Source organism: Vulpes lagopus, chromosome 1 (assembly GCF_018345385.1).
Source record: "Vulpes lagopus strain Blue_001 chromosome 1, ASM1834538v1, whole genome shotgun sequence".
In the NCBI taxonomy this organism is placed as follows: Eukaryota; Metazoa; Chordata; class Mammalia; order Carnivora; family Canidae; genus Vulpes; species Vulpes lagopus.
Window position 1 is genome coordinate 143,194,559 of NC_054824.1, and position 25,429 is coordinate 143,219,987.

General features: G+C 42.2%; 2 protein-coding genes across 4 annotated transcripts in view; one reads left to right on the top strand and one right to left on the bottom strand.

Annotated features, from left to right (window-relative positions):
- NUP210L (nucleoporin 210 like) overlaps positions 1–25,429 on the bottom strand; it is an 86,436-nt gene that overhangs the window by 15,761 nt on the left and 45,246 nt on the right. For 2 of the 3 annotated variants that reach the window (XM_041744365.1, XM_041744358.1), the window contains 17 exons: positions 23,881–24,073; positions 19,493–19,581; positions 19,165–19,269; positions 18,759–18,860; positions 17,723–17,851; positions 17,230–17,357; positions 16,106–16,238; positions 14,669–14,731; positions 13,902–14,081; positions 13,453–13,533; positions 13,236–13,367; positions 10,868–11,026; positions 9,873–9,964; positions 8,683–8,857; positions 6,681–6,856; positions 5,849–6,066; positions 2,814–2,950 (listed from right to left, as the gene is read on the bottom strand). In XM_041744365.1, coding sequence (XP_041600299.1) covers positions 2,814–2,950; positions 5,849–6,066; positions 6,681–6,856; positions 8,683–8,857; positions 9,873–9,964; positions 10,868–11,026; positions 13,236–13,367; positions 13,453–13,533; positions 13,902–14,081; positions 14,669–14,731; positions 16,106–16,238; positions 17,230–17,357; positions 17,723–17,851; positions 18,759–18,860; positions 19,165–19,269; positions 19,493–19,581; positions 23,881–24,073 — 2,292 coding nt within the window. The remainder of the gene's footprint in view (positions 1–2,813; positions 2,951–5,848; positions 6,067–6,680; positions 6,857–8,682; positions 8,858–9,872; positions 9,965–10,867; positions 11,027–13,235; positions 13,368–13,452; positions 13,534–13,901; positions 14,082–14,668; positions 14,732–16,105; positions 16,239–17,229; positions 17,358–17,722; positions 17,852–18,758; positions 18,861–19,164; positions 19,270–19,492; positions 19,582–23,880; positions 24,074–25,429) is intronic. The other variant, XM_041744349.1, reaches the window with a different exon arrangement.
- On the top strand, positions 24,875–25,374 carry LOC121484819 (ubiquitin-60S ribosomal protein L40-like). Its single transcript, XM_041744553.1, has one exon. It carries the CDS (start codon positions 24,927–24,929, stop codon positions 25,311–25,313), a length of 387 nt encoding a protein of 128 aa, XP_041600487.1. The 5' UTR covers positions 24,875–24,926; the 3' UTR covers positions 25,314–25,374.

Genomic DNA, 25,429 nt, shown 5'->3' on the forward strand with positions numbered 1-25,429 from the left:
GAGACAGTCATTTCAGGGGAAAGAGGAAAGGCTTCAAGCCCATCCTTCACTTGTTCGCCCATCTCACCTTGCTTCAGGAATTCTCCCTATTTCTGCATCACATTTTCCTTCTCAACTTAATCTCTCCCATCTCAAAAAATGATCAACAAAAACTTGACTCTAGATCTTCACAGAGCTGTTTTATGCCTGCCATCCCCATGTCCTCTCAATTCTCCAGACTTACGCTCCCATCACTGCACTGAAGCCACTCATCAAAGTAACCATACTCTACTGCGAACCCATTAGTCATTTCTTTTTTTTTGTTTTTAAAGATTTTATTTATTTCTTCATGAGAGACAACAGAGAGAGAGAAAGAGAGAGAAAGGCAGAGACACAGGCAGAGGGAGAAGCAGGCTTCTCGCAGGGAGCCAGACGTGGGACTTGATCCTGGCACCAGGATCATGCCCTGGGCCAAAGGCAGATGCTCAACCGCTCAACCCAGGCATCCCCCATTAGTCATTTCTGTTTTCAGCTTACTCGACCTATCAATAACATTTGACATGGCTGATCACTTCCTCCTTCCTTGAAATACAGGGACCCCTCCACTTTTTGAAAATTTGCATTAAGCCCCATCGCTTTTATGAAAGACATTAATATGTGGTTCCCCTAAGGAAAAGAAATCCAAAGAAGATTTTTGCTTTTCCAAAAAAAGGTAAAAGGTAAAAATAGCATTCAGCATGTTTTGCAGCAAGCCATTACAGAGGCAGTATGCACCCCAGGCCCCTTTCCTGGGAACCACACTCAGCAGCTCAGCATTCAGCCATGCGGCCTTCTCCCTCCCTCCAGATTTTACTTATTTGAGAGAGAGAGAGAGAGAGAGAGGGAGCATGAGTGGAGAGGGGGGTAGCAGAGGTGGGGTAGGGACAAGCAGACTCCACGCTAAGCACAGAGCCAGATGTAGGACTCAATCTCAGGACCCTGATATAACAACCTGAGCTGAAATCAAGAGTCGGATGTTTAACCTACTGCACCACCCAGACACCCCTCAAGTGATGGCAATGCTGTCCTTTTTGCTATTCAGTCAAAAACTTGAAGCTGGGACGTCTGGGTGGCTCAGTGGTTGAGCATCTGCCTTCGGCCCAGGTCATGATCCCAGGATCTGGGATGTCCCACAACAGGCTCCCTGTGAGAAGGCTGCTTCTCCCTCTGACTATGTCTCTGCCTCTCTCCCTGTGTCTCTCATGAATACATAAATAAATATTTTTAATTTTAATTATTTATTTTAAATATTTTATTTATTTATGTTTATTTATATATTCATGAGAGACACAGGGAGAGAGGCAGAGACACAGGTAGAGGGAGAAGAGGCTCCATGCAGGGATCCCAACATGGGACTCGATCCCGGGTCTCCAGGATCACACCCTGGGCTGAAGGCAGCACTAAACCGCTGAGCTACCTGGGCTGCCCAATAAATATTAAAAAAAAAAACAAAAAAATTAAAAAACAAAACAAAACAAAAAACAAAACCTAGGGATCCCTGGGTGGCGCAACGGTTTGGCGCCTGCCTTTGGCCCAGGGCGCGATCCTGGAGACCCAGGATCGAATCCCATGTCGGGCTCCCGGTGCATGGAGCCTGCTTCTCCCTCTGCCTGTGTCTCTGCCTCTCTCTCTCTGTGACTATCATAAATAAATAAAAATAAAAAAAAAATTAAAAAAAACAGAAAACAAAAAAAACAAAACCTAAAGCTATTTTTTTTTTTGTTAAATTAGAAGTCATTCTTGATTTTATCAGATGCATTACATATAATCTGTCAGGAAATTATACTGGATCTACCTATAAAGTACACTAGAATCTGACCAACTTCTCAGTACCACCTCTTACCAGCCTGGTCCCCTGGTCCACATCATGTCTCACCTGGATCATTTCAAGAATAGCTAGCTTCCCAACTTCGATCCTTGCCCTACAGTCTAGTACCAACCAGTAGCTACAGTGAGAGGGAGAGGGAGACGGAGAGAGGGAGAGAGAGAGAGATTTTAAAACCACTCACCATGTTTCTGCAGGGGGAGGGTGAGGGTTGGTGTTGTTTTAAAATTTTATTTGGGGATGCCTGGGTGGCTTAGTGGTTGAGCATCTGCCTTTGGCTCAGGGCATGATCCCACAGTCCCGGGATCGAGTCCCACATCAGGCTCCCTGCATAGAGCCTGCTTCTCCCTCTGCCTATGTCTCTGCCTGCCTCTCTCTCTCTCTCTGTGTGTCTCTCATGAATAAATAAATAAAATCTTAAAAAATAAATAAATAAAAATTTGAGAGAGACAAAAACAGAGGGAGAAAGAGAATCAAGCAGACTCCCTGCTGAGCACAGAGCCTGATGCAAGGCTCCATCTCACAGCCCTGAGATCATGACCTGAGCTGAATCACTGAACTGACTGAGCCACCAGAGGCCCCGCCACAGTAATATTTTAAAGTATAAATCACACTAGTCATTCTTCTGGTTAAGAATCGTAATCACTGGGACACCTGGGTGTCTCAGTGGTTGGGCGTCTGCCTTCAGCTCAGGGTGTGATCCCAGGAACTGGGGATTGAGTCCCATGTTGGGCTCCCTGGGAGCCTACTTCTCCCTCTACCTATGTCTCTGCCTCTCTTTGTGTCTCTCATGAATAAATAAATACAATCTTAAAAAAAGAATCCTAATCACTATTTAGCTTTGTGTTCCAATAAAGTTTTCTGGCTAGTTTCCTATTTGACATGTGAGTGTATTTCTTTTCCTGGGATGTGTTTTCTATATGCATACCCCCAAATATCGGAATAGTCACCCTGGCTTTGTTAGGGTTACCTCTCGGTATGTTTTCACCACTCCTGGGATGTCATGAAAGACCACTGCTATTCCTGGACTCCTGGCTACTCCCACTCCAGTGCCAGTATCTGTTTGTAGAATGTTGTCAGTGGACATCATCCATATCCCAGGTTCACCTAAGAAAAGACAAGAGAAAGTACTTGGTCACAGCCTCTATCTAAATGGATGCTCACTAACCTCATTCAGACTCCATGTCAGTAGACCATTCAAGCATACAGAGCTGCTTTCCTAGGAGAAACAACCAGCTCTTAAAAAAAAAAAAAAAAATTATTCATGAGAGAGAGAGGCAGAGACATAGGCAGAGGGAAAAGCAGGCTCCATGCAGGAAGCCCGATGTGGGACTCGATCCTGGGACTCTGGGATCACACCCTGAGCCAAAGGCAGATGCTCAACCACTGAGCCACCTAGGTGTCCCGGAACATCCAGCTCTGAAGATAACTTCATTTTCTGAGTGTCATGCTCCCCTTTATATACCATCATACCCACAAAATAAAACAAGAACTACTGATCTTCAGAATCACAGAAGGAGCTACTTAGCTGGAGAATTTAATGTTTTTTCCTTAGGAAAAAGGAAAGACTGGGATGCCCAGGTGGCTCAGTGGTTGAGCACCTGCCTTTGGCCCAAGGTGTGATCCTGGAGTCTCAGGATCAAGTTCCACATCGGGCACCCGCATGGAGCTTGCTTCTCTCTCTGCTTGTGTCTCTGCCTCTGTCTGTCTTTGTCTCTCATGAATAAATAAATAAAATCTTAAAAAAAAAAAAAAAAAAGGAAAAACTCGTTTTACACCCAGGGATAATTTTCTTACTGCAACAGGTGATAATTGGCAGGAGACAATTGTTCACTTTGGCTGAAGTCTCAAAGTGGCAGAAGAATGCCACCTTGAATTTAGGTTAGATTACTGATCCTTTTGCTTCCTCATCCAAAGTAGTATAGATTTAGGATGCCCAAGTATTCCAGAAGGGAAGAGAGAGGGTCTCTCTTGACAAAACCTAGCAAAAGAGTAAAGTAACAAGTGTTGTTTCAGTGACAAGAAATGAACAACTGGGGACGCCTGGGTAGCTCAGTGGTTTAGTGCTGCCTTCGGCCCAGAATGTGATCCTGGAGACCCGGGATCGAGTCCCATATCGGGCTCCCTGCATGGAGCCTGCTTCTCCCTCTGCCTGTGTCTCTGCCTCTCTCTGTGTCTCTCATGAATAAATAAAATCTTAAAAAAAAAAAAAGAAATGAACAACCTTAAGACTGCAATTCTGGCAACCTAATTACATGTTAATGGTGGTTGCTTGCAACTCAGTCATTATGGATTAGGGTATCTGACCTGAGCAAGTAGACTCCCTCTGCATCAAGCCCTAAATATACAGAATCTGCCCCATGTCACATCACTGCACTCAGACACATGGATCCATAGTTCCTAGAGCCACATACCACCCCCACCAGTCCTACTTGGATGGATTATTTGGGAGCATACACCCAGGCAGGGTGCACCGCTTTGGAATATGCTTTCTATAAACCCAGAGAATTAATACTCATTTCTTAACCAAAGATGGATTTTCTTGCACTCAGTAGTACTTCTTTTTTTTTTTTTAAGATTTTATTTATTCAAAAAATATATTTATTCATCAGAGAGAGAGGGAGGGAGAGAATGACAGAGAGAGAGAGAGAAAGAGAAGCAGAGACACAGGCAGAGGGAGAAACAGGCTCCATGAAGGGAGCCCGACGTGGGACTCCATCCCAGGTCTCCAGGATCATACCCTGAGCTGAAGGAGGTGCTAAATTGCTGAGCCACCCAGGCTGCCCTCAGTAGAAATGCTTTGCTGATCAAGAGTATAGTTTAGCCCAGTACAAGGCCAAACCTTATTACAGTGATGACATATTTAAGAGTTAGGCCTTCAAATGTCCCTCACAAAACAGTGTACTCACAATTGGTTCCTAGAACTAAAGTCTAAGTACCCTTTCCTTCCTTTTAGTTCATCCTTTAGTGTTCTTCAACTTATTACCTTTCTTCAGAAGCTGGAAATAGGGAAAAGGCAAAGTACCTGCCACCATCTACATAATAATACAGTGAGCCAAGCACTCAGGAGGTGTATGATCAATATTCCTAGAGAGGCCCTCAGACTTTTTTTAAAGATTTTATTTTGGGGGGCACCTGGCTGGCTTGGTTAAGCATCTGACTTTTGATTTTGGCTCAGGTAATGATCTCAGGGTGGTGGGATCAAGCCCCAGCTCAGGCTGGCCTCAGCAGGAGTCTGCTTGATTCTCTCTCCTTCTCACTCTGCCCCTGCTCCCACTGTGCTTGCTTTCTCACTCTGTCTCTAAAATAAATAAATAAAGTTTTTATTATCTTTTTTTAAAGATTTTATTTATTTGACACAGAAAGCACAAACAGGGAGAGTGGCAGGCAGAGGGAGAGAGAGAAGCAAGCTCCCCGCTGAGCCAGGAGCCCATTGTGGGACTCAATCCCAGGACCCTGAGATCATGACCTGAGCAAGAGGCAGATGCTTAACCAACTGAGCCACCCAGGCACCCCTAAATAAATCCTTAAAAAAAAAAGATTTTATTTTTGGAAGAGAGGAAAAAATAAAACAAGACAAAATCAGAGAGGGAGACAAACCGTAAGAGACTTTTAATCATAGGAAACTGAAGATTTGTGGAGGTGTGAGGGCTGGGGGGATGGGGTATCTGGATGATGGACATTAAGGAGGGCACATGATATAACGAGCACTAGGTGTTATGTAGACCAATGAATCACTGACCTCTACCTCTGAAACCAATACCTTATATGTTTAATTGAACTTTAATAAAGTTTTAAAAAGATTTTATTTTTTTAAGTAATCACTACATTCAACGTGGGGCTTGAACCTACAACTTTGAGATCAAGAGTCACACACTCTACTAACTAAGCCAGCCAGGCACTCCATGGCCCTCAGATTTAAATCAGTTTGAAAAAATTATCTAAGGAATGAGTTGCTTTCTCATCCTGTCAGCTATAAAGTTAAGAAAGGGAAGGTATCCAAACCATTGTGGCTGAGGAGGTGAGTCCTGAAGCAGATGACATCTCCAACAAAGGTGAGGTGGGTGTCAGGCTCAATGGCATGCTCCACAGCAACAGGGATGTAATCTGCCACACCTGGGTGCCTCCGGTCCCAGATTCCCAAAAGTGTCACTCCTGTGTTCACTGCCTGGGCCACGTAAGTATAGTTTCTATTCCCTGGCCCAATAAGGAGCAGGTCATCTCTGAAATGAAGTAAGAAAGCAGGTAATCTCTGAAAGATCATTGTTAGGACACAGTTCTGGGGGCAGAGCTGATCACAGCATTTTCTATTCAATAGCTCAAAGGTTCAGGAGCAACTTTAAGGTGGAAGGCAAGCAGTGAGTGGCCAAGGGTCAAGTCTATTACCTTCATACACAGAGTACTCAGTAACTCCCCCCCCCCTTTTTTTTAATTAAAAATTTATCTTAAGTACAGTTTTTGTTTTGTTTTTGTTTGGCATGGAGCCCCAGTGTGGGGCTTGAACTCACAATCCTGAAATCAAGACCTGAGCTGAGATCAAGAGTTGGATCCTTAACCAACTGAGCCATCCAGGTGCCCCAGGACAGCTTTTTGATAATAATACTCCAACAAGCTCCCTATGGGGGCTTTCTGTGAACTAGGGCTTAACAGACTGAAGACACCCTGAAATTCTTCTTCATTAAACAACTAATACCATTCTAGTGTTTCACATCCTAACGAAAGAAATAAAGATCAGATTCTGAGTAGAGAACTTTAATTTACTGGAGCTACTTTATCACCCTAGCCTATCTGCACAATTTTTACTATAATTGTGGACATCACTCCTTTGACTCCACACCTGTTCAGAGCCAGATGAAGCTGGGTATTGTGTGTGTGGAATTTCTCTCCGATGCTGTTATAAAACTGGACAATGAAGGTGAGAGACATGCCCACGGGAAAGGCTGGCAGGGTCCTCCCATGGGCTGCATACAGCTTGGGTTGGCTGCTCATCCGCAGGTATGTCACTGGTGCCACCTGTGGGAGAAGGGCTGCTAGAGGGGAGCTGCGACAGATTCTGAAGTTCACAGTTCATAGTAAAAACAGGGTTCTTGGGACGCCTGGGTGCCTCAGTGGTTGAGCGTCTGCCTTCCACTCAGGACATGGTCCTGGAGTCCAAGAATCGAATCTCATATTGGGCTCCCCGCAGGGAGCCTGCTTCTCCCACTGCCTATATCTCTGTCTCTCTCATGAATAAATAAAATCTTTAAAATAAATAAAAATAAAATAAAAACAGGGTTCTTCTTTCATACGAAACAGCTCCTGATCTGAGATGACTTAAATCAGAGTGAGTAAGAAATATGACAGTACAAGGGACACCTGGGTGGCTCAGCGGCTGAGCTCCTGCCTTTCACCCAGGGTGAGATCCCGGAGACCTGGGATCGAGTCCCACATTGGGCTTCCTGCATGGAGCCTGCTTCTCTCTCTGCTTATGTCTCTGACTCTCTCTCTGTGTCTCATGAATGAATAAATAAAATCTTTTTTTTTTAAAGAAATATGACAGCACAGGAAATGGCTCCTTAATTATTAAAGCTGTAGGAATGTGGAGAGTAGTTGGAGCTTTAATATTATTTATTTATTTATTTATTTATTTATTTATTTATTTATTTAAGATTTTTATTTTATTCATGAGAGACATGGGCGGGGGGGGGGGGGGGCTGGCAGAGACACAGGCAGAGAGAGAAGCAGGCTCCACACAGGGAGCCTGACGTGGGACTTGATCCCGGGTCTCTAGACCAGGCCCTGGGCTGAAGGCAGCACTAAACTGCTGAGCCACCCAGGCTGCCCAAGTCTCAGATTTATTATCAACTTATAGATTTTTAAAAAAATATTTTATCTTTTTAAAGGACTTTATGTATTTGAGAGAGAGAGAGAAAGAGCCCTCACAATGGGCAGAGAGAGGAGAAGCAGACTCCCCACTGAGCAGGGAGCCCGATGTGGGGCTTCCATCCTAGAACCCTGAGATCATGACCTGAGTCAAAGGCAGATAGTTAACCAACTGAGCCAACTACGTACCCCTAAAGATTTTAAAGTAATCTCTACACCCAGCATGGGGCTTGAATCCATGATTTCCAGACCAAGAGTGGCAGGTTCCCCCAACTGAGTCAGCCAGGTGCCTCCAGATTTGGTGTGTGTTTAGTGGAGAATAATAATGCCCATCCTCAAGGGCTTCTTTGGTAGTTAGAAGAGATAATATACACAAAAGAAGCAACATAGAGGCTAGAATATGCTAGATGTTTATAATGCCTGAAATATTTTTGTGTATGTTAAATTTTTTTAAAGATTTATTTATTGAGGGAGAGAGAAAGAGAGCACATGCAGAAATTACGGGGAGGGGCAAAGGGAGAGGGTGAGAGAGAATCTCAAGCCGACTCCATGCCAAGCATGGAGCCTGACACAGGGATCAATCTCACAACTCTGAGATCATGATCTGAGCTGAAACCAAGAGTTGGATGCTTAACTGAATGTGCTACCTAGGCACTCCATGTTGGACTAAATTTCTTTTTTTGATTAAATTTTTTTAATTCTAATAACAAAGCCTAATTTTGGTAGCAATAGTTCTACTCTCTCCCACACCCTTTTGCCAACACTGCTCAGAAGTGTACCAATTTGAAGCTAATCCCTCTTGTAACAAGGGCTCTAAAGGCCATTTTAATTGGATGGTTTATACCAATGTCAAGATTGTTGACTTATCTTACAGTTCCTTCTGTCTGTCAGAATAGTTTCTAGTTATTAAACCAGGAAATCTGCCTCTTCAGGCCACGATATCCCTTTTATTTTTTTGAGTAAGTCCCTGAACTCACCTGAACTCCAGTTATGGTTGTTTGGTTGACTCCAAAAGGTTCTACAGAAGTGACTTCCAACACAGCAGTACCTGCAATGGAACCAGCTTTCAGTAGCCCTTCACCATCTTCCTCGATGACAGATGAATTAGGGAAACACTTGAGAACACGAGAACTCACAAAGGCGGCCCCTTCCCTAGGGAACAAATGGAACATGTGGCATCTCTTGGGGGCTCTGACCAGAAAGAAAGGAGTAGATATTGCCAGGATTATTGTTAGAGACTATACTCTGAAGAAACTGTTTGCCATTCTCCATGTTGTGTGCTTATTTGTTCCTCATGTAAAAATCTGCCTTTGCATTATGCCTATCTCTTTAAAAATCACATCCCATATTATCATTTAAAAAAAAATCACTCAGCTAAAAAGTTCAGTCTTTTTGAACAAGTATTCAAACAAACAGTTGTGTGTGAATGTTCATAGCAGCATTATTCATTACAGCCAAAAGGTGAAAACAACCCAAATGTCCAACAACAGATGAATGGATAAACTAAATATGTTATATTCATACCATGGAGTATTTTTTAGTTATTTAAAGGAATGAAATAGGGGCGCCTGGGTGGTTCAGTGGGTGAAGCATCTGCCTTCAACTCAGGTCATGATCCCGGGGTCCTGGGGTCAAGCCCCTAGGTTGGGCTTCCTGCTCAGCGGGAATCCGCTACTCCCTCCGCCTCTGCTGCTCCCCCTGCTTGGGCTCATGTGCATGCATGCTCTCTCTTTCAAATAAACAAGTAAAATCTTAAAAAATAAATAAATAAAAGGAATGAAATACTGATACATCCTGTGCTGGGAATGAACCTCAAAAACATGCTAGCTGAAAAAACCCAACACAAAAGGTCACATGTTGTATGATTCCATGTAAATGAGATACACAGAAGGTTAAATCCAGAGAGAGATGATCAGTGGTTGCCAGAGGTTTTAGTGGTGATGAAGATGTTCTGGAACCAGACAGAGGTGACGGTTTTACAATTCTGTGATGCACTAAATGCCACTAAATTGTCCACTTTAAAATGGTTAATTTTATGTTGTGTGACTTTTACTTCAACTAAAATAACTTATTTGTGGGTTAGAAAAATCACCTAGAAGGCAACAGTTTTCTCCACGTTCCTAAGGGTAGGGTTGGAACCTGGCCTGCCTTCCCCAACTCTCCTCACCTGTTGGTGTGGAGTCTGAGCTGGGAATTCATAGGCATCAGAATTTGCTCAGGCTGACACTCTGGAAAGAACAGTTGGAGTTTCTCAAACACCTAAAGTGAGAAAATAATGTCTTCCTCATTTCTGAAAGAGACTAACGATGACCTCTGCTCCCATATCGACAACTACAATCAATGTCCTCCTCACTCCAGCTTAACCAGAGGGCCCATAGCACTCTTTTCCAAATGAGCCAGACACTTAAAACACACCTTGGTATTCCAGAATACAGATCTATTATTAGTCCTGCTTCTGACAAAGTTTGCACCGACCCACATCCTCTATATCACTTAGATATTAGACATAAAATAATTTTAAAATTTCTAATTTTAGCTCTGGTAACCTGAAAAGAGATCTGAGAACAAAAAAAACCTGTAATAATAAATTAGCAAGGGACACTACTCAGGTTCTCCCTAGTAAAATGCTCTTTCCTCTACCCTCCTCACTGAATTGGAGAAACAAAACCAAAATAAAGGAGAAAAATAGAAAAAAAAATCAGTCCTAAATTCAAAGGTAGAGAAACTTACTTGCCCCTCACAAATGATCATTTTTGTTTTGAACACTAAAAACAACAGGACCAGTTAGCTTTCAGCCTGAGAACACCTGTAGAAACAACACCTGTAGAAGTTAAGGTTAGAGCTCCTAAGTGGATGGTATCATAGTATCTATGTCAGGCAGAGCAGCTCAGAAATGAATCCCTTTTTAGTTATTATGGCTTCATATCCTGTGTTCATTGTGTGGGGAGTTAAGGGGAGTGCATGTTCTCACAGCATCTAATGCCAATATCCACATAGATGCAACTAGCAAGAATGACAAAGATCTAGAAAGTATGAGCATGTTCTAGGGCTCCCTCTTAGCAATTTCCTCTACTTCTATCCAGACAAATCTCCTCATAGATGATAAGAGGATATCACTTTCTTCTTCTTGATATGTAAAAAGATTTAGGTTTGGGATCTTACCAGGATCTGAACTTCATCAGACAGTTCTAACAAATTCCCCTCAAGCTGCCCAGAGGAACTGTTCATGCAGCGGACAGTGACTTTGATACTGGTCCGACCAGCTGCTTTTGTGTGGACAACCATGGCAAAGTTGTTTTCTACTGGGAGCTGTAGGAAAACCTGGAAAATAGTCAGGAATGGATTAAGAAATATTCATTAATAATCATTGTGCCCTTCCCTCTGTGTTGTAACAATAAAGAAAATGTATGCTAGGTAGATCTGTATAAGAGAACTAGAGTACCAGGGGTTATTTTCATAGTTATTTCTTTTCATATTCCCAGCAACACAGTCATCTCTGAAGTAAAATCTGTGTATAGCACTCAACTAATTCTGGCAAGCCTCTGTGAGAGTCTCATATAATCTTGAAGAATGAAAATGAAGGAAGAGGTTTCTAAAATGGATTCAGATAGTAGAACTTGAATTGGCAAAGTGAGGCAATGAACATCTGGAGTTCAGAGTGGTAGCAAGGAAGGAGGAACAAGAAAGGAAAGCTATTTCAGGACTATGCTCACACTAGCTGGCCATCTCCCTCCTGCTTCCCCACTATTCTGGCCCAGACTGGATAAGGCCATCGGGAAGGCAGGGCCAACATTTAGACAGATGTTGGAGTAGACACTCGTCTACCTTCGGGGCACTCGTTTCATGTCCTTTTTCTCCTGCCTATTTGGTGTTCACAGCCCTCAAGATGTTTCTTCCAGCTCTCTTGACTCATGTTCCAAAATCACCTTTCCCTCCTCCCACACAGAAATATTCACATTCCCTTTATGCAGATCTTAATCGGCTGTCTGGAAGGAAGTCTTATGCTAAAGAACAAGTGGTTTATAAAATGTTTGACCCATGTGACTTTCTGAATGATGACAGCACCTTGCAGGAGACCTCCATATGGGGCTGGGGGACCCTTCCCTTGCTACTACACTGATCGGCTCACCCTGCAGCATCTGAGGCAGGAGGAGAAACTGTGTATGGCTCTCAGTCATTACTCCTAGAGACAAGAGTGGGGCTTTAGATAAAGGTGGAGGAAAGGAGAAGTAGAACAGATGCTAAAAGCCTACAGCATCCCTTCTCTTCATATAATCCCTGGTTGCTAGTCAAGAAAAAGAGCTGAATCCCTGTGCAGAACTCTGCCAAACTAAGTACAGTTCCATCTCTCCTCAATGCTGAGAATACACAGGCTCGGGGAAGCCATGACAGAAGACCCAAACACCAGGGTTTTCCTAGACTAAAGATCTAGGATATTTTTAGGATTACAAATAGATTTTTTGACTTTTTTTCAGACTTCTCTTTTTAGCTGGCTCCAGAAATACCTATCTTTTTTTCTTTCTTTTTCAGGTTTCTGAGTAACTATGTGCATTAAGACATGAAAGCTATTTTCACTTACCACAGAGTACAGGTACAGCTCAGAGATACTGCAGGTTCAGTTTCAGACTACCACAATAAAGCAAATATTGCAATAAAGTGGATCAAATGAATTTTCTGGTTTTTCAGTGCATGTAAAAGTTATGTTTACACTATACTGTTATGCAATAAATAGCATTATATCTAAAACAATGTATGTATCTTAATTAAAAATACCTATTGCTAAAAAATGCTAACCATCATCTGAGCTTTCAGTGAATCATACTCACTGATCACAGGTCACTGTAACAAATAATAATGGAAAAATCTGAAATATTGTGAGAATTAACAAAATGTGACACAGAGACACAGAGTGAGCAAATGCTGTCAGAAAAATGGCACCAAGGATCCCTGGGTGGCTCCGCAGTTTAGTGCCTGCCTTTGGCCCAGGGCCTGATCCTGGAGTCCCAGGATCAGGCCCCAACTCAGGCTCCTTGCATGGAGCCTACTTCTTCCTCTGCCTATGTCTCTGCCTCTCTCTGTGTGTCTCTCATGAATAAATAAATATAATATTTTTAAAAATGGCACCAACAGACTCGTGGTTGCCACAAAGCTTCCATTTGTAAAAACATGCAATATCTGTGAAGCCCTATGGAGCAAAGCCCAGCACAGTGCAGTGTGCCTGGATACAGACCTTATATTCATAATGTGTTACTACTCATGAACATAGTCAAATACTCACAAATACAATAATAAAGGAAACATTGTTTTCAAGAGCCCGTTCCAGCAAAGTATATTAAAAATTACATAGCATTAGCTGAGTACTCAAATTGAATTTTTCATATGATTTGTGGGTTTCCAGAGTTCACAGAACAAGAGGAAAAGGAGGTAAGTAGTAACACTGTGTAGTTTAGAAAGTCAGTCTCAAATTTAAGATGAAATAAGGTGAATTTACTATCATTGTCCTGAGATTATATAATAGACACATTCATACCTCTGAATGCCTGGGCACTAGATCCAATACATCCCTTTTGCTCATGGACCAATGGAATGTGAGCCCAGGGTTGGCATTGCTGAAGGAGAAAGGGGTCTGGGTACTCGTCACTCCCATGACATAAACTGGCATCTGAAAAGAAGAAATAGCACTGTACTCTATGTCCTGCCCAGCTAGCACTAACAGAGCACACTGAGAACAGAGCCAACTTACTGACCTCAGTGGCTGTAATGAGTCGAGTAGCAGCTGCGAGGATCCTAACAGCCCGTAGCTGGACCACCTCAATGTATACTTCATCCTGCTCAGCAGGTGGGAAGGAGCAAGCATAGGCTAAGAGGGGGTGTCTGTGCAGTGGGCAGAGGATGCTTACGGTAACTACTTTGTTGTTTAGGGCATTCAATAAAAAAAATATGCCATAGATGTGTTTGTTTTTGTCCCCTACACAATTCCTTAAGAATAGGAACACTATGTCTTATAACAATGCCAAGTATTCTGTGGGGTTTTCACTAAAGATTACATATTTCCCATGCTTGGTTAAGAGAATAACAGGTAAGGGACTCAAAATATTTTTCTCGGCTGCTGACAGCCCCCTAATCACCACCCCACATGCCCCAATATGGTTCCCAGATGGAAAAGTGGAAGTAGAACAGAGGAAAGAACCAATACCTGGGAAAACACAATGACTTTGCCAGTATCTTCATTTACTGTCTGGATGGTGCCATGGACCACAGCTGTGCCGACTACCTTCCCTGTAACCTGCCCCCTCCTGTTCACTACAGCCACAGTCTGGTTACTGATAGAGAAGTGAATGATAGATTGGGGCTGGGGGCCACCTTCAGACATTACCTGGAATTTAAACATGCCAGTAAATGCCTGGAACTTGGGGAGAAATCACATCTCTTGGGGGATCCCTGGGTGGCGCAGCGGTTTGGCGCCTGCCTTTGGCCCAGGGCGCGATCCTGGAGACCCGGGATCGAGTCCCACATCGGGCTCCCGGTGCATGGAGCCTGCTTCTCCCTCTGCCTGTGTCTCTGCCTCTCTCTCTCTCTGTGTGTGTGACTATCATAAATAAATAAAAATTAAAAAAAAAAAAAAAGAAAAAGAAATCACATCTCTTTTCCCAATATTTTGTCCAAGCAATTTGACCTCTTATTTTCCCCCACTTGCCAACAAACATATCCCACACATCAGCTCAAATGCAGAAGAAACTCAAGTGCCACACCATACATGATCTATGGGGTTCGCAAGGCAGGTTATACCCTGTTCATTAGGGAGCAGGGAAGTCCTCATTTTCTTCTTTATCAGATCCTGCTGTACTTGGCTGGGAGGAGACAAAAGGAGGCCAATAGGAAGAAGGGAGTGCATGTGTGCTGGGGTGAGGCAGAGCAGGGTGAGGAAAGAGGGTAAATCCCATTTCCTGACTTTGAGATCACCTGCATCATGTTGGCTGGAATCAGTGTCATTTTCTCTGGAACAAGTCTGAATGGAGGAAATACCTTAAGGAGAAGACCAAAAAGACAACAGGGATGGATGACAATTTTGTAACAAATGATTACACAGCTTATTCTATGGAAAAAATCCTATACACGGATATGTATTTTACTTTTTAAAATAAATATAAATTTTATTTAAAATAGCAAAAAACTGTAAATGAGAATGCTTAAAAATTATATATTCACTCACTGGAATAAAGGTGGTCATTAAAGTTATGTTTACAATTATCTTTTTTTTTAAAGATTTTATTTATTTATTTATTCATGAGAGACAGAGGGAGAGAGAGAGAGAGAGAAAGAGAGGCAGAGACACAGGCAGAGGGAGAAGCAGGCTCCATGCAGGGAGCCCGACGTGGGACTCAATCCCAGGTCTCCAGGATCAGGCACTGCGCCGAAAGCGGCACTAAACCGCTGAGCCACCCGGGCAACTCTATCTTTCTTTTTTACCTTTTTTCTTTTTTGTTTTTAAAGATTTTATTTATTCATAGAGACAGAGAGAGAGAGGCAGAGACACAGGCAGAGGGAGAAGCAGGCACCATACAGAGAGCCCGATGTGGGACTTGATCCAGGGTCTCCAGGATCACGCCCTGGGCCGCAGGCGGCGCTAAACTGCTGCGCCACCAGGGCTGCCCTCTTTTTTACCTTTTTTCAAAGACATATATAAAAGTAAAAAATCCAAAAAAAAAAAAAAATCCAAAAAAAAAAAAAAAAAAAGGGATCCCTGGGTGGCGCAGCGGTTTGGCGCCTGCCTTTGGCCCAGGGCGCGATCCTGGAGACCCGGGATCGAATCCCACATCGGGCTCCCGGTGCATGGAGCCTGCTTCTCCCTCTGCCTGTGTCTCTGCCTCTCTCTCTCTCTGTAACTAAAATAAATAAAAAATTAAAAAAAAAAATCAAAAAAAAAAAAATAAATAAATAAATAAAAGTAGAGGGAACAGTATAAAGAACTCTCAGGGACCTATTACCCATTACCCAGCTTCAACAACTGCCAACACATGGCCAACAATGAGCTTTTAATGACATAAAAAACACTTTTGATATAAGATTAGGATGAAAAAAGCAGTATGGTTCATCTATCTTAAAATAAGCATGGGGAAGAAGTGAAGGAATATTAATAATTGTTGCTCTAAGTAGTACAATTATAGGTGATTTTCATTCTGTATGTTTATTATTATTTTTTGCTCTCCAAATTTTCTACAAGTGTATTATTTTTATATACTAAAACAAAAACTTAAAGCAAATTACATATTGTTTCAAGAGTTAGACAACTATCATTTTATTCAGTCAAATAATTTTTAACTTGTGCAAACTAAATGGAAAAAGATGAATAAAGCTAAAAAGATGACGTATTAATTTTGGATGAGATAATTTCCTTACCTCAACCTGGTGAGATGCTGATGTGAATTTCCTCCCCATCTTGTCCCTGGCAATGGCCACAAGTGTGGTTTGCCCAATAGAGACAGCTCGAAGGATATAATTTTCAGAGTATTCATCCTCTTCCTCCCCTAGCCTGCAAAGACATATGGTTTTTTAAAGGCAAAGGAAGGGCAAGTTATTTTTTTTAACATTTTATTTATTTATGAGAGAGAGAGAGAATATGAGTGGAGAGGAGGGACAGAGGGAGAAGGAGAAGCAGACTCCCCAGTGAGCAGGGAGCCCCATGCATGCAGGGCTCAATCCTAGGACCCCGAGATCATGATCTGAGCTGAAGGCAAATACTTCACTGACTGAGCCACCCAGATGCCCCAAAATACATGTTTTTAGGTAAGAAAGATTTGATTTTGGGGCATCTGGGTGGTTCAGTCAGTTAGGTGTCCAACTCTTGGTTTTGGCTTAGGTCCTGGTCTCAGAGTCATGGGACTGAGCCCCTTGTCTGGCTCTCCCTCCCCCTCTGCCCTCTGGCCAAAATAATTAAATAATACCATTTTTAAAAATTTGATTTTAAGAGTGGCCAGTTATGCCTCTTTCTAAGATATGTAGCATTTTCTGTTCATTTTAACTCTAGTTAGAGGGAACTTCCAGAAAATAAATTTCCAGAGTTAAGACAAAGTTCATGGCAATGGCAGAAAGCTCCTGAAGGCTACATATTTGTTCTAAGACCTTAAAGGAATAAGGACAACATAAACATAAGACTGGCAAAATTACAAATACTAAATCACCTCAGAATTTCTGTACTCCCCTTTTGCAGAAGGTAATACCAGCACCTCTGCTTCTAGATAGATTTTTCTTTCTTTTTTTTTTTTTAGATTTTTCAAGGTTTATCCTCTAAACACCCCAGGGATATCATCCAAGGAGAAGTTCCATAAAATGGAAATATTCACGAGACACACAAGTTTGTCCCAAAAGAACACATCTGAGGACATGGAAGAGAGCTGAATGTGGGAAGAGTATGGGCTGAAAGGCACTGTGAGAGAAAAGAAGAAAATCTAAAGTAACGTGCAGAGAGCGCTGAGTCTCTGATGTTCAGCCTGGGGAAAAGGAAGTGTGGAGGTGGCACTCACGTCAGGGTAACGATGGCAGAAGCCAACTGCAGTTTAAGCTCCATGTTTCTGAAGTATTTATTTCGGAATGGGCGTTTGGAAGAGCCAAGAACCCTCACAGTTACTAACACAGTTTTACCTATTTCAACCTAGTAGTTAAAAAACAAAGGTAATTTTAGTAGACATGTCTCATTCACCAGGAACAGTCTAATTCTTTTTTTTTTTTTTTTTTTTTTGAACAGTCTAATTCTTTGAGGGCAATAAACTGTTTTGTTTGTGCTGAATGCTCCTGGTCAGCCTTTGATCAAAGAAACCTAACCTACAAGGTATCTGCTTTTTCACACCCAATTTTCCTTACAATGTTGGAGCATTGTTCTTAAAGGACAAGTATGTCTATTAACATCCCCGAGGGTCCTGCTGGGTGCACAGGATCCAAATAGGCTACAGGAAGTGGGGCTACAGAGCAAGACCGAGGCCTGCTTCTCTGATGCAAAGCTGCCAACCACCCTCTCACCTTATCAATCAGATCAAGCTCCAGCTCTTGTATGTCTGACACCCTGAGGTAGGCCACTGCTGGACCCAAGAAAGCCAAGCACAGATCATAGACCTCCAAGGTGAGAAATCCAGAGTGTACTGGAACTAACTAGAAGGAAGAAGAGAGCTGCTGGGTAAAGAAGCACACACGCTCCAAACATAATCAAAGCAGAAAATATAATAATGTATTTCCTTTGTGATGGGAACGGAGAGGTCACATTACCTGTTTCAGGCACAGCATAATATGCACCCTTAAGAAATATTAACTGATAAAGAGCAAGATTTAAGTTGACTGAATCGAAGTAGAATCCAACATAGATATCCAGCTTCTGAATCATGAATAGGGAAAGGAGTTCATGAAGAAAATCCAGTCCAGTTATGCCGAAATCACCAGTGGGGGAGGAAGTATAAGGGGACCTGGTTTAGTGCCATGTGTGGCAGGTCCTAACCCGCATGGCAGGTACTTTCACACCCTGTACACAGTGCTGCAATCTCCTCACTTAAACATTATGACCAATGTAAGTTAAATTCCTTTGAGCTCTTAGAAGAAAAGAAAATATACACATATGTTAATGTAAGGTATTACTTTTATTACTAAAAGTCCACTAAAAGCAAATCCCTTGGCATAACTGACTACAAAAATAGCAATATGTTGAGTTGTCATATCCTGGCTAAAAACACTATATACACAGGTTATAAAGTCAACAGTATATCTAATTACCCCCATAGTTCTATGCTTTGCAGTTTATAGAAATGAACCTTCTTTTCATGGAAACCTTAAAACTAGATGTCTTCTACACTCTCTCAGTTCAACCACAAACAAAAATTGCCCACCTAGTTGAAGAAAAAAACCACAAGCCTGTTTTTGGTTGGAGAATCTATGAAGGTTTAAAAAAAAGAGGCAAATGTCACTTTTATAACAACTCTGAGACATACAATGGAATTTTCCCAATCAGTCTCATAAGGATAAGATCTGACTTGAGATTATCAACCTCTAGGTTATCTTTAGACCTCACCTGGATAGAGCTTTCTGCTTCCATGTAAGTGATGGTGACAATGTCCTGCTCACTGCTGTTGACCAGAAAATAACCAGATCCTTCCACAAGGCTAAATATCTCCTATGGAAAGATCAGAAACAGGACATTCCATTCTCCTCAGTTTATAAATAATTCAGAGAAAATAACTCTTATCTTCTTAAGTAAAAGTATGGGATTAAAAGATTAAGGTCAATGGACCAAAGACAAACCATGACTATTCAAGTATTACTGCTAAGGATATTGCAGCTAATTACTGCATATACGTTATAAATGCTTATCAGTGATTTTCAACATATAAGTGAATTTTTTAATTGCCATACTATAAATAACCTCATACTCTTCCCCTCCAATCAGAGCCCATTAATTAGATGCCTCCAAGTTTCACCTTCACATCAGGGTGGTTATAGATGGTGGCGTTCTCAGGCAGTACAGTTACATCATCTACCAGCAGCAGCTCTATAGCCGCAGATCTGAGCAAGTTGAAAAGTTCCTAGAAATGCACAAGAACCACAAAAGTGAGTATAAACTTTTAACCGCTCAAGTGAGAAGAAGATTCCAGTGCTCTTTCACATGCCAAAGATAACAGAACCAGAGAGACACACAATTCTCAGATAAACATTCTCAGAATCTCAATTCTCAGATTATAAATGACATTTCTTTGTTTTTAAGTTATAAATGAAGATCCTTACATTTCAGTCATTTCTATATCTTACCTCTGGACTTTTCTTCTCTGAGTAGCCCACAAAATTGACTCCAATGAGTACAGTCCCTTTTAACTGATGTACTTTAAGGACCTGATGACCTGGAGACATGGAGAAATGATAACATGTAGAATACAAAAGTGTCTCCAGAAAACCAATTTTGCCCCAATTTTTTCCAAATCATATTCTATTGAAGGAAGAAAAAAAAAAACTTTGTGGGGAAAGACACACAAAACAGAAAATTGAGGCAGCCCTGGTGGCCCAGCGGTTTAGTGCTGCCTTCGGCCCAGGGTGTGATCCTAGGGACCTGGGATCGAGTCCCATGTCGGGCTCCCTGCATGGAGCTTGCTTCTCCCTCTGCCTGTGTCTCTGCCTCTCTCTGTGTGTCTGTCATGAATAAATAAATAAAATCTTAAAAAAAAAAAAACAGAAAACTGAATTTTGTGTTATTATATTCCTATGTGACTCTGGGCAACCACTTTATTTCTGTTTCTTTATTAAATGAGGGATTGGGCCAGGAAAAACCTAAAATTCTTTCTAGCTCTAATGGTCTGTGGGTCCAAACACAGACTGACAACAGTGTATGGGGAAACTCTGATTTAAAAATTGGAGTGAGAAATAAAGATCCAGTCCCGCAAGGCCTTTCACTATTCTAAACTGTCTTGTAAATGTGAACATCACATCTTGTCCACTTTAAACAGTTATTCCTCATTAAAGCAATTAAAACTCCTTCAACTAGTATTTGAAATGTTCCATAATTTGATCCTGTCTTCCCTATTATTTTTTTTCTTTTTAAAACTTTAACATAAATCTACCACTTAAGTCAATGTGAGAGTTTCTCATGATGCTCCATCCATCCATCAATCCATCCACCCATCCATCCATAAACAAGGATTTATTGAGAGGCTACTATATGCCAGGTACTATGCCAGGTAATTAGGATGCAGAGATGAATAAAAAAAAAAAAGGATGCAGAGATGAAGAAAGAAAACACAATCCTTGCTTCAAGAAGCCTGCAGCTTTAGTATGGTGACTATGGGGTAAACCAACACTACAATACTGTGTATTGAGTGCTACTACAGCAGTAAGTACAGAACACAAAAAATGAATGCTTTCCTTAGATTGGTGATATATAACAGAAAACTCACAGATGGCAAGAGGAGAACTTAAGCCCAGTGACGATGCAAGAAAAGAAAACATAAACAGATGAAAGGGAAGAGGTACAAGCCTTGTCATGACTAAGTACATGTACATACAAAGTAGTTGAGTGGGGGTGCCCAGCCAGCTCAGCAGAAACAGTGTGCGACTTTTGATCTTGGGGTTGTCAGTTCAAGCTCCATACTGGATGTAGAAATTACTTAAAACAGTACAATCTTTAAAATCTTTTAAAAATAAATAAAGTTGTTGAGTGTGAAAAAAATGTAGGGTATACAAGGGTAATAAGGGCAAGTAAAGCCAAAGAGGTAGGCAGGGGTTGGTATGTTAAGCTACAACATATAAATTTTATCCTGAAAAACACAGGAAGTCCCTAAGGGCAGTGTTGTGATAGTACAGTCAGTGGTTTAGAGTATAGGTTTTGGTGTCAGAGAGCTTGCAGCTTCATGTATTTTACTGTTGTAATCTCAGAGCTTAAAACTAGAGGGACGCCTGTGACGCTCAGCAGTTGAGTGTCTGCCTTTGGCTCAGGGCGTGATCCCAGGGTCTGGGATTGAGTCCCACATCCAGCTCCTGCAGATAGCCTGCTTCTCCCTCTGCCTAGGTCTCTGCCTCTCTGTCTCTGTCTCTCATAAATAAATAAATAAATAAAATCTTTAAAAAAAACTATACCTAGAATACAGTAAGAATACATAAATGATGAGTGAGCAAACATACATAATGGGAATAATAATGTCAGTCTCTCATGGCTGTTACAAGGATGATATAAGAAATGCATATAGGGCAGCCCGGGTGGCTGGGCGGTTAAGCGTCGCCTTCAGGCCAGGGTGTGATCCTGGAGGTCCGGGATCAAGTCCCATGTCGGGCTCCCTGCATGGAGCCTGCTTCTCCCTCTGCCTGTGTCTCTGCCTCTCTCTGTGTGTCTCATGAATAAGTAAATAAAATCTTTAAAAAAAAATGCATATAAAGTATTCAGTGCAGTGCTTGGCATATCATTGGAGTTCAGTACATGGTAGCCAAAACACACAGAGAGCAGGAGGGGCAGAGGGAGAGGGAAAAACTCTTGAGTCTCTACTGAGCTCAGAGCCCAATGCGGGGGCTCAAACTCATGACCCTAAGATCAAGACCTGAGCTGAAACCAAGTGGGATGCTTAACCAACAGTGCCATCCAAGCACCCCAAAACAAGAATTTTAAGGAAGAGGTTCAGATTTGTACTTTAGAAAGGTTATCTAGATAGTAGTGGTGTGGACAGATTAGAGGTCAGCCAGGAGGCTACTGTGGCAACATGGGACAGACATGATGAAGACACAGTGATGGATTTAGAGGAAGGGATGAAACCAGAAAATAGAAAGTAGCACTGGTGGTATCTGGTGGTTGAATGTTACAGCATGTAAGGAGCATCTCTTTCCTTGCTACCCCCCCCTTTTTTTTAGATTTTTAAGTAATCTCTACACGTAATGGGGGGCTTGAACCCACAACCCTGAGGTCAAGAGTCACACACCCCATTGACGGAGCCGGCCAGGCACCCCTCCTTGCTACTGGTTTTTACACTAAGTGTACCATATTGTTGATATTAAAGTATTATAGTATTACATATACATAGTATTTATGCTGCCATGTTCTCTAGCTAAGGTCTTAGACCCATTCTGTGGGTGAGCTCCCTGTAGAGAAGGCTGAATCTTGTTTCTCTTTTAGTGTTTCTTACTCCTTGAATGGTTATACTTCCATCCAAATGCTCAAGTGAGAAATTTAAAAGTTGTCCTCTGTGGGAGTGGGACAGCGGATGAGCATCTGCCTTCAGCTCGGGGCGTGATCCTGGAGTCCCAGGTTCTAGTCCCACATCAGGCTTCCTGCATGGAGCCTGCTTCTCCCTCTGCCTATGTCTCTGCCTCTCTCTGTCTTTCATGAATAAATAAATAAAACTCTTAAAAAAAAAAGTTGCCCTCTACCCCTTTCTTCTTCACTTCTTTGCTCGGTGGCAGACTTCCATGCTATTGGCCTGCAGCGAACCATGCCTGCTGGTACCCATGCCCTTGAGCAGTGCTCATTCACCCTGAGTCTGGTTTTCGTGGGTGACCGGCTTTGGTGAATCGACAAATGTCATACAAACAGAGGCTTGAGGGCTGATGCCATGTGACAGTGTGCTGTTTCTTTTTTTTTTAAATATATTTTTTAAAATTTTTATTTATTTATGATAGTCACACAGAGAGAGAGAGAGAGAGAGAGAGAGAGAGAGAGAGAGGCAGAGACAGAAGCAGGCTCCATGCACCGGAAGCCCGACGTGGGATTCGATCCCGGGTCTCCAGGATCGCGCCCTGGGCCAAAGGCAGGCGCCAAACCGCTGCGCCACCCAGGGATCCCTAGTGTGCTGTTTCTACTTACTCTTTTTTTTTTTTTTAAAGATTTTATTTATTAATTCATGAGAGAGAAAGAGAAAGGCAGAGACACAGTCAGAGGGAGAAGCAGGCTCCCTGCAGGGAGCCCAACGTGGGACTCGGGACTCGGGACTCGATCCCAGGTCTCTAGGATCATGCCCCAGGCTGAAGGCGGCGCTAATCTGCTGGGCCATCAGGGCTGCCCAGCCTTCTCTGTTCTAAACTAAGTTAGGTTCTCCTGCTATGACTCTTAAACCCATATTTTTCCTTCAAAACACCTAACACAATTATAATATTTAAAGCCTATGAGTGGGGAACCAAGGGGCCCAGTCAGTTAAGCATCTCTCTTGGTTTTTAATCAGATCATGATCTTAGTGTCACGAGATTGAGCTTTACATTGGGCTCTGCACTTAGCAGGGAGCCTGCCTGAGATTCTCTCCCTCTCCTCCTCTAAAATAAATAAATAAATAAAATCTTTAAAATATATATATTATATATAAAGTCTATGAGGGCGAGGCCATGACTATCTCATGTACCATTCTATCTTCAGGTACCCAGAACAGGGCCTTATATGGAGCAATCACTCAACAAATATTTTCTAAATAAATGAATGAAATTTTTGTAATATTAGGCAAATAAGAGGCAATACATTAAAAATTTAATTTTATGTTCCTGTGAGAAATGTTGGATCCTAGACCCTGGCTTTGCAACCAAGAAATGTACATTTACATTTGTTAAAACATACAATGATTAAAGATAAAAGGAGAGATATGATAAAATCTGAAATAAACTGTTACCCAAGCAAGGGAAATACTTAGTGGAGAAACATTTAGCAGATATGTAAAAGGATTTGTAAATCACCATAATACCATGTAGCCGAGTTTGCCCACTGCCGTCATCCTTTGCTACCATCTCCACTGAATTATAATTTTCAAAATGAGCTAGTGTTTCATTTGAGGATTTCCATTCCAGTATTAGTGAACTGAAATTATCAAACTTTCTCCTGTGTTGATCAAATACTGCCAGTTCCAGGACTGTGTCCCTCAGGCTTGATACAGGAATCTGCATTTAAAAAGAAAAAAGAAAAAAAAAAAAGAAACCAACAGTAGCTTAGGAGGCAGTGAGATACCCTTGAAGCTAGAGCTCATTTTTATCACAGTCTTTTTTCTTTGAAAAAAATTTTTTAAGATTTATTTTTTATTTGAGAGAGAAAGGAGGAGGGGAGGCACAGAAGCAGAATCTCAAGCAGACTACCTGCTGAGCATGGAGCCCAACGTGGGGCTTGATTTTATGACTTTGAGATCATGACCTGAGCTGAAACTAAGAATTGTGCACTCAACTAACTGAGCTGCCCAGGTGCCCCTCTTTGATAATTTTCAAACCTACTAATATGTTGAAAGAATAGTATGAGTACACACACCTCATCTGGATTCACCATTTGCCTTACAAAAGATTTGAATAAACATCTCTCCAAAGAAGATTTACAAATGGCCAATAAGCACACAAAAAGATACAACATCATTAATCACTAGAAAATATAAATCAAGGGGATCCCTGGGTGGCTCAGCGGTTTAGCACCTGCCTTTGGCCCAGGGCATGATCCTGGAGTCCTGGGACTGAGTCCTGCATCAGGCTCCCTGCATGGAGCCTGCTTCTCCCTCTGCCTGCATCTCTGCCTCTCTCTGTGTCTCTCATGAATAAATAAAATCTTTAAAAAAAATGTAAATCAAAACCAGCATGAGATACTACTTCTCACTCACTAGGAAGGTGATATCAAAATGACAAACAATAACAAGTGTTGGAAAGGCTGTGGAGAAATTGGAATTCTCATCCCTTGCTTAGGAAATGTAAAATGGAATGAGGTGGGCGAGCGGTTTGGTGGCGGCGGCCTTGCGGGTTCGCTCCAGACGCAGAGATGCAGATCTTTGTGAAGACCCTGACGGGCAAAACTATCACCCTTGAGGTTGAGCCCAGTGACACCACTGAAAATGTCAAAGCCAAAATCCAAGACAAGGAGGGCATCCTGCCTGACCAGCAGCGTCTGATTTTTGCGGGCAAACAGCTAGAAGATGGCCGAACTCTGTCAGACTACAATATCCAGAAAGAGTTCACCTTGCACTTGGTGCTTCGCCTGCAAGGTGGCATCATCAAGCCTTCACTCCGCCAGCTGGCCCAGAAATACAACTGCGACAAGATGATCTGCCACAAGTGTTATGCTCGCCTGCACCCCCGTGCTGTCAACTGCCGCAAAAAGAAGTGTGGCCACACCAACAACCTGCGCCCCAAAAAGAAGGTCAAATAAGGCCCCTCCACCGGCTCTTCCTTTGCCCGCAGGGCGGCCTTCTGCCCAAGCCTCAATAGGTCCTGGGGGCTCAATAAAGTTTCCCTTTCATTGACTAGAAAAAAAAAAAAGGAAAT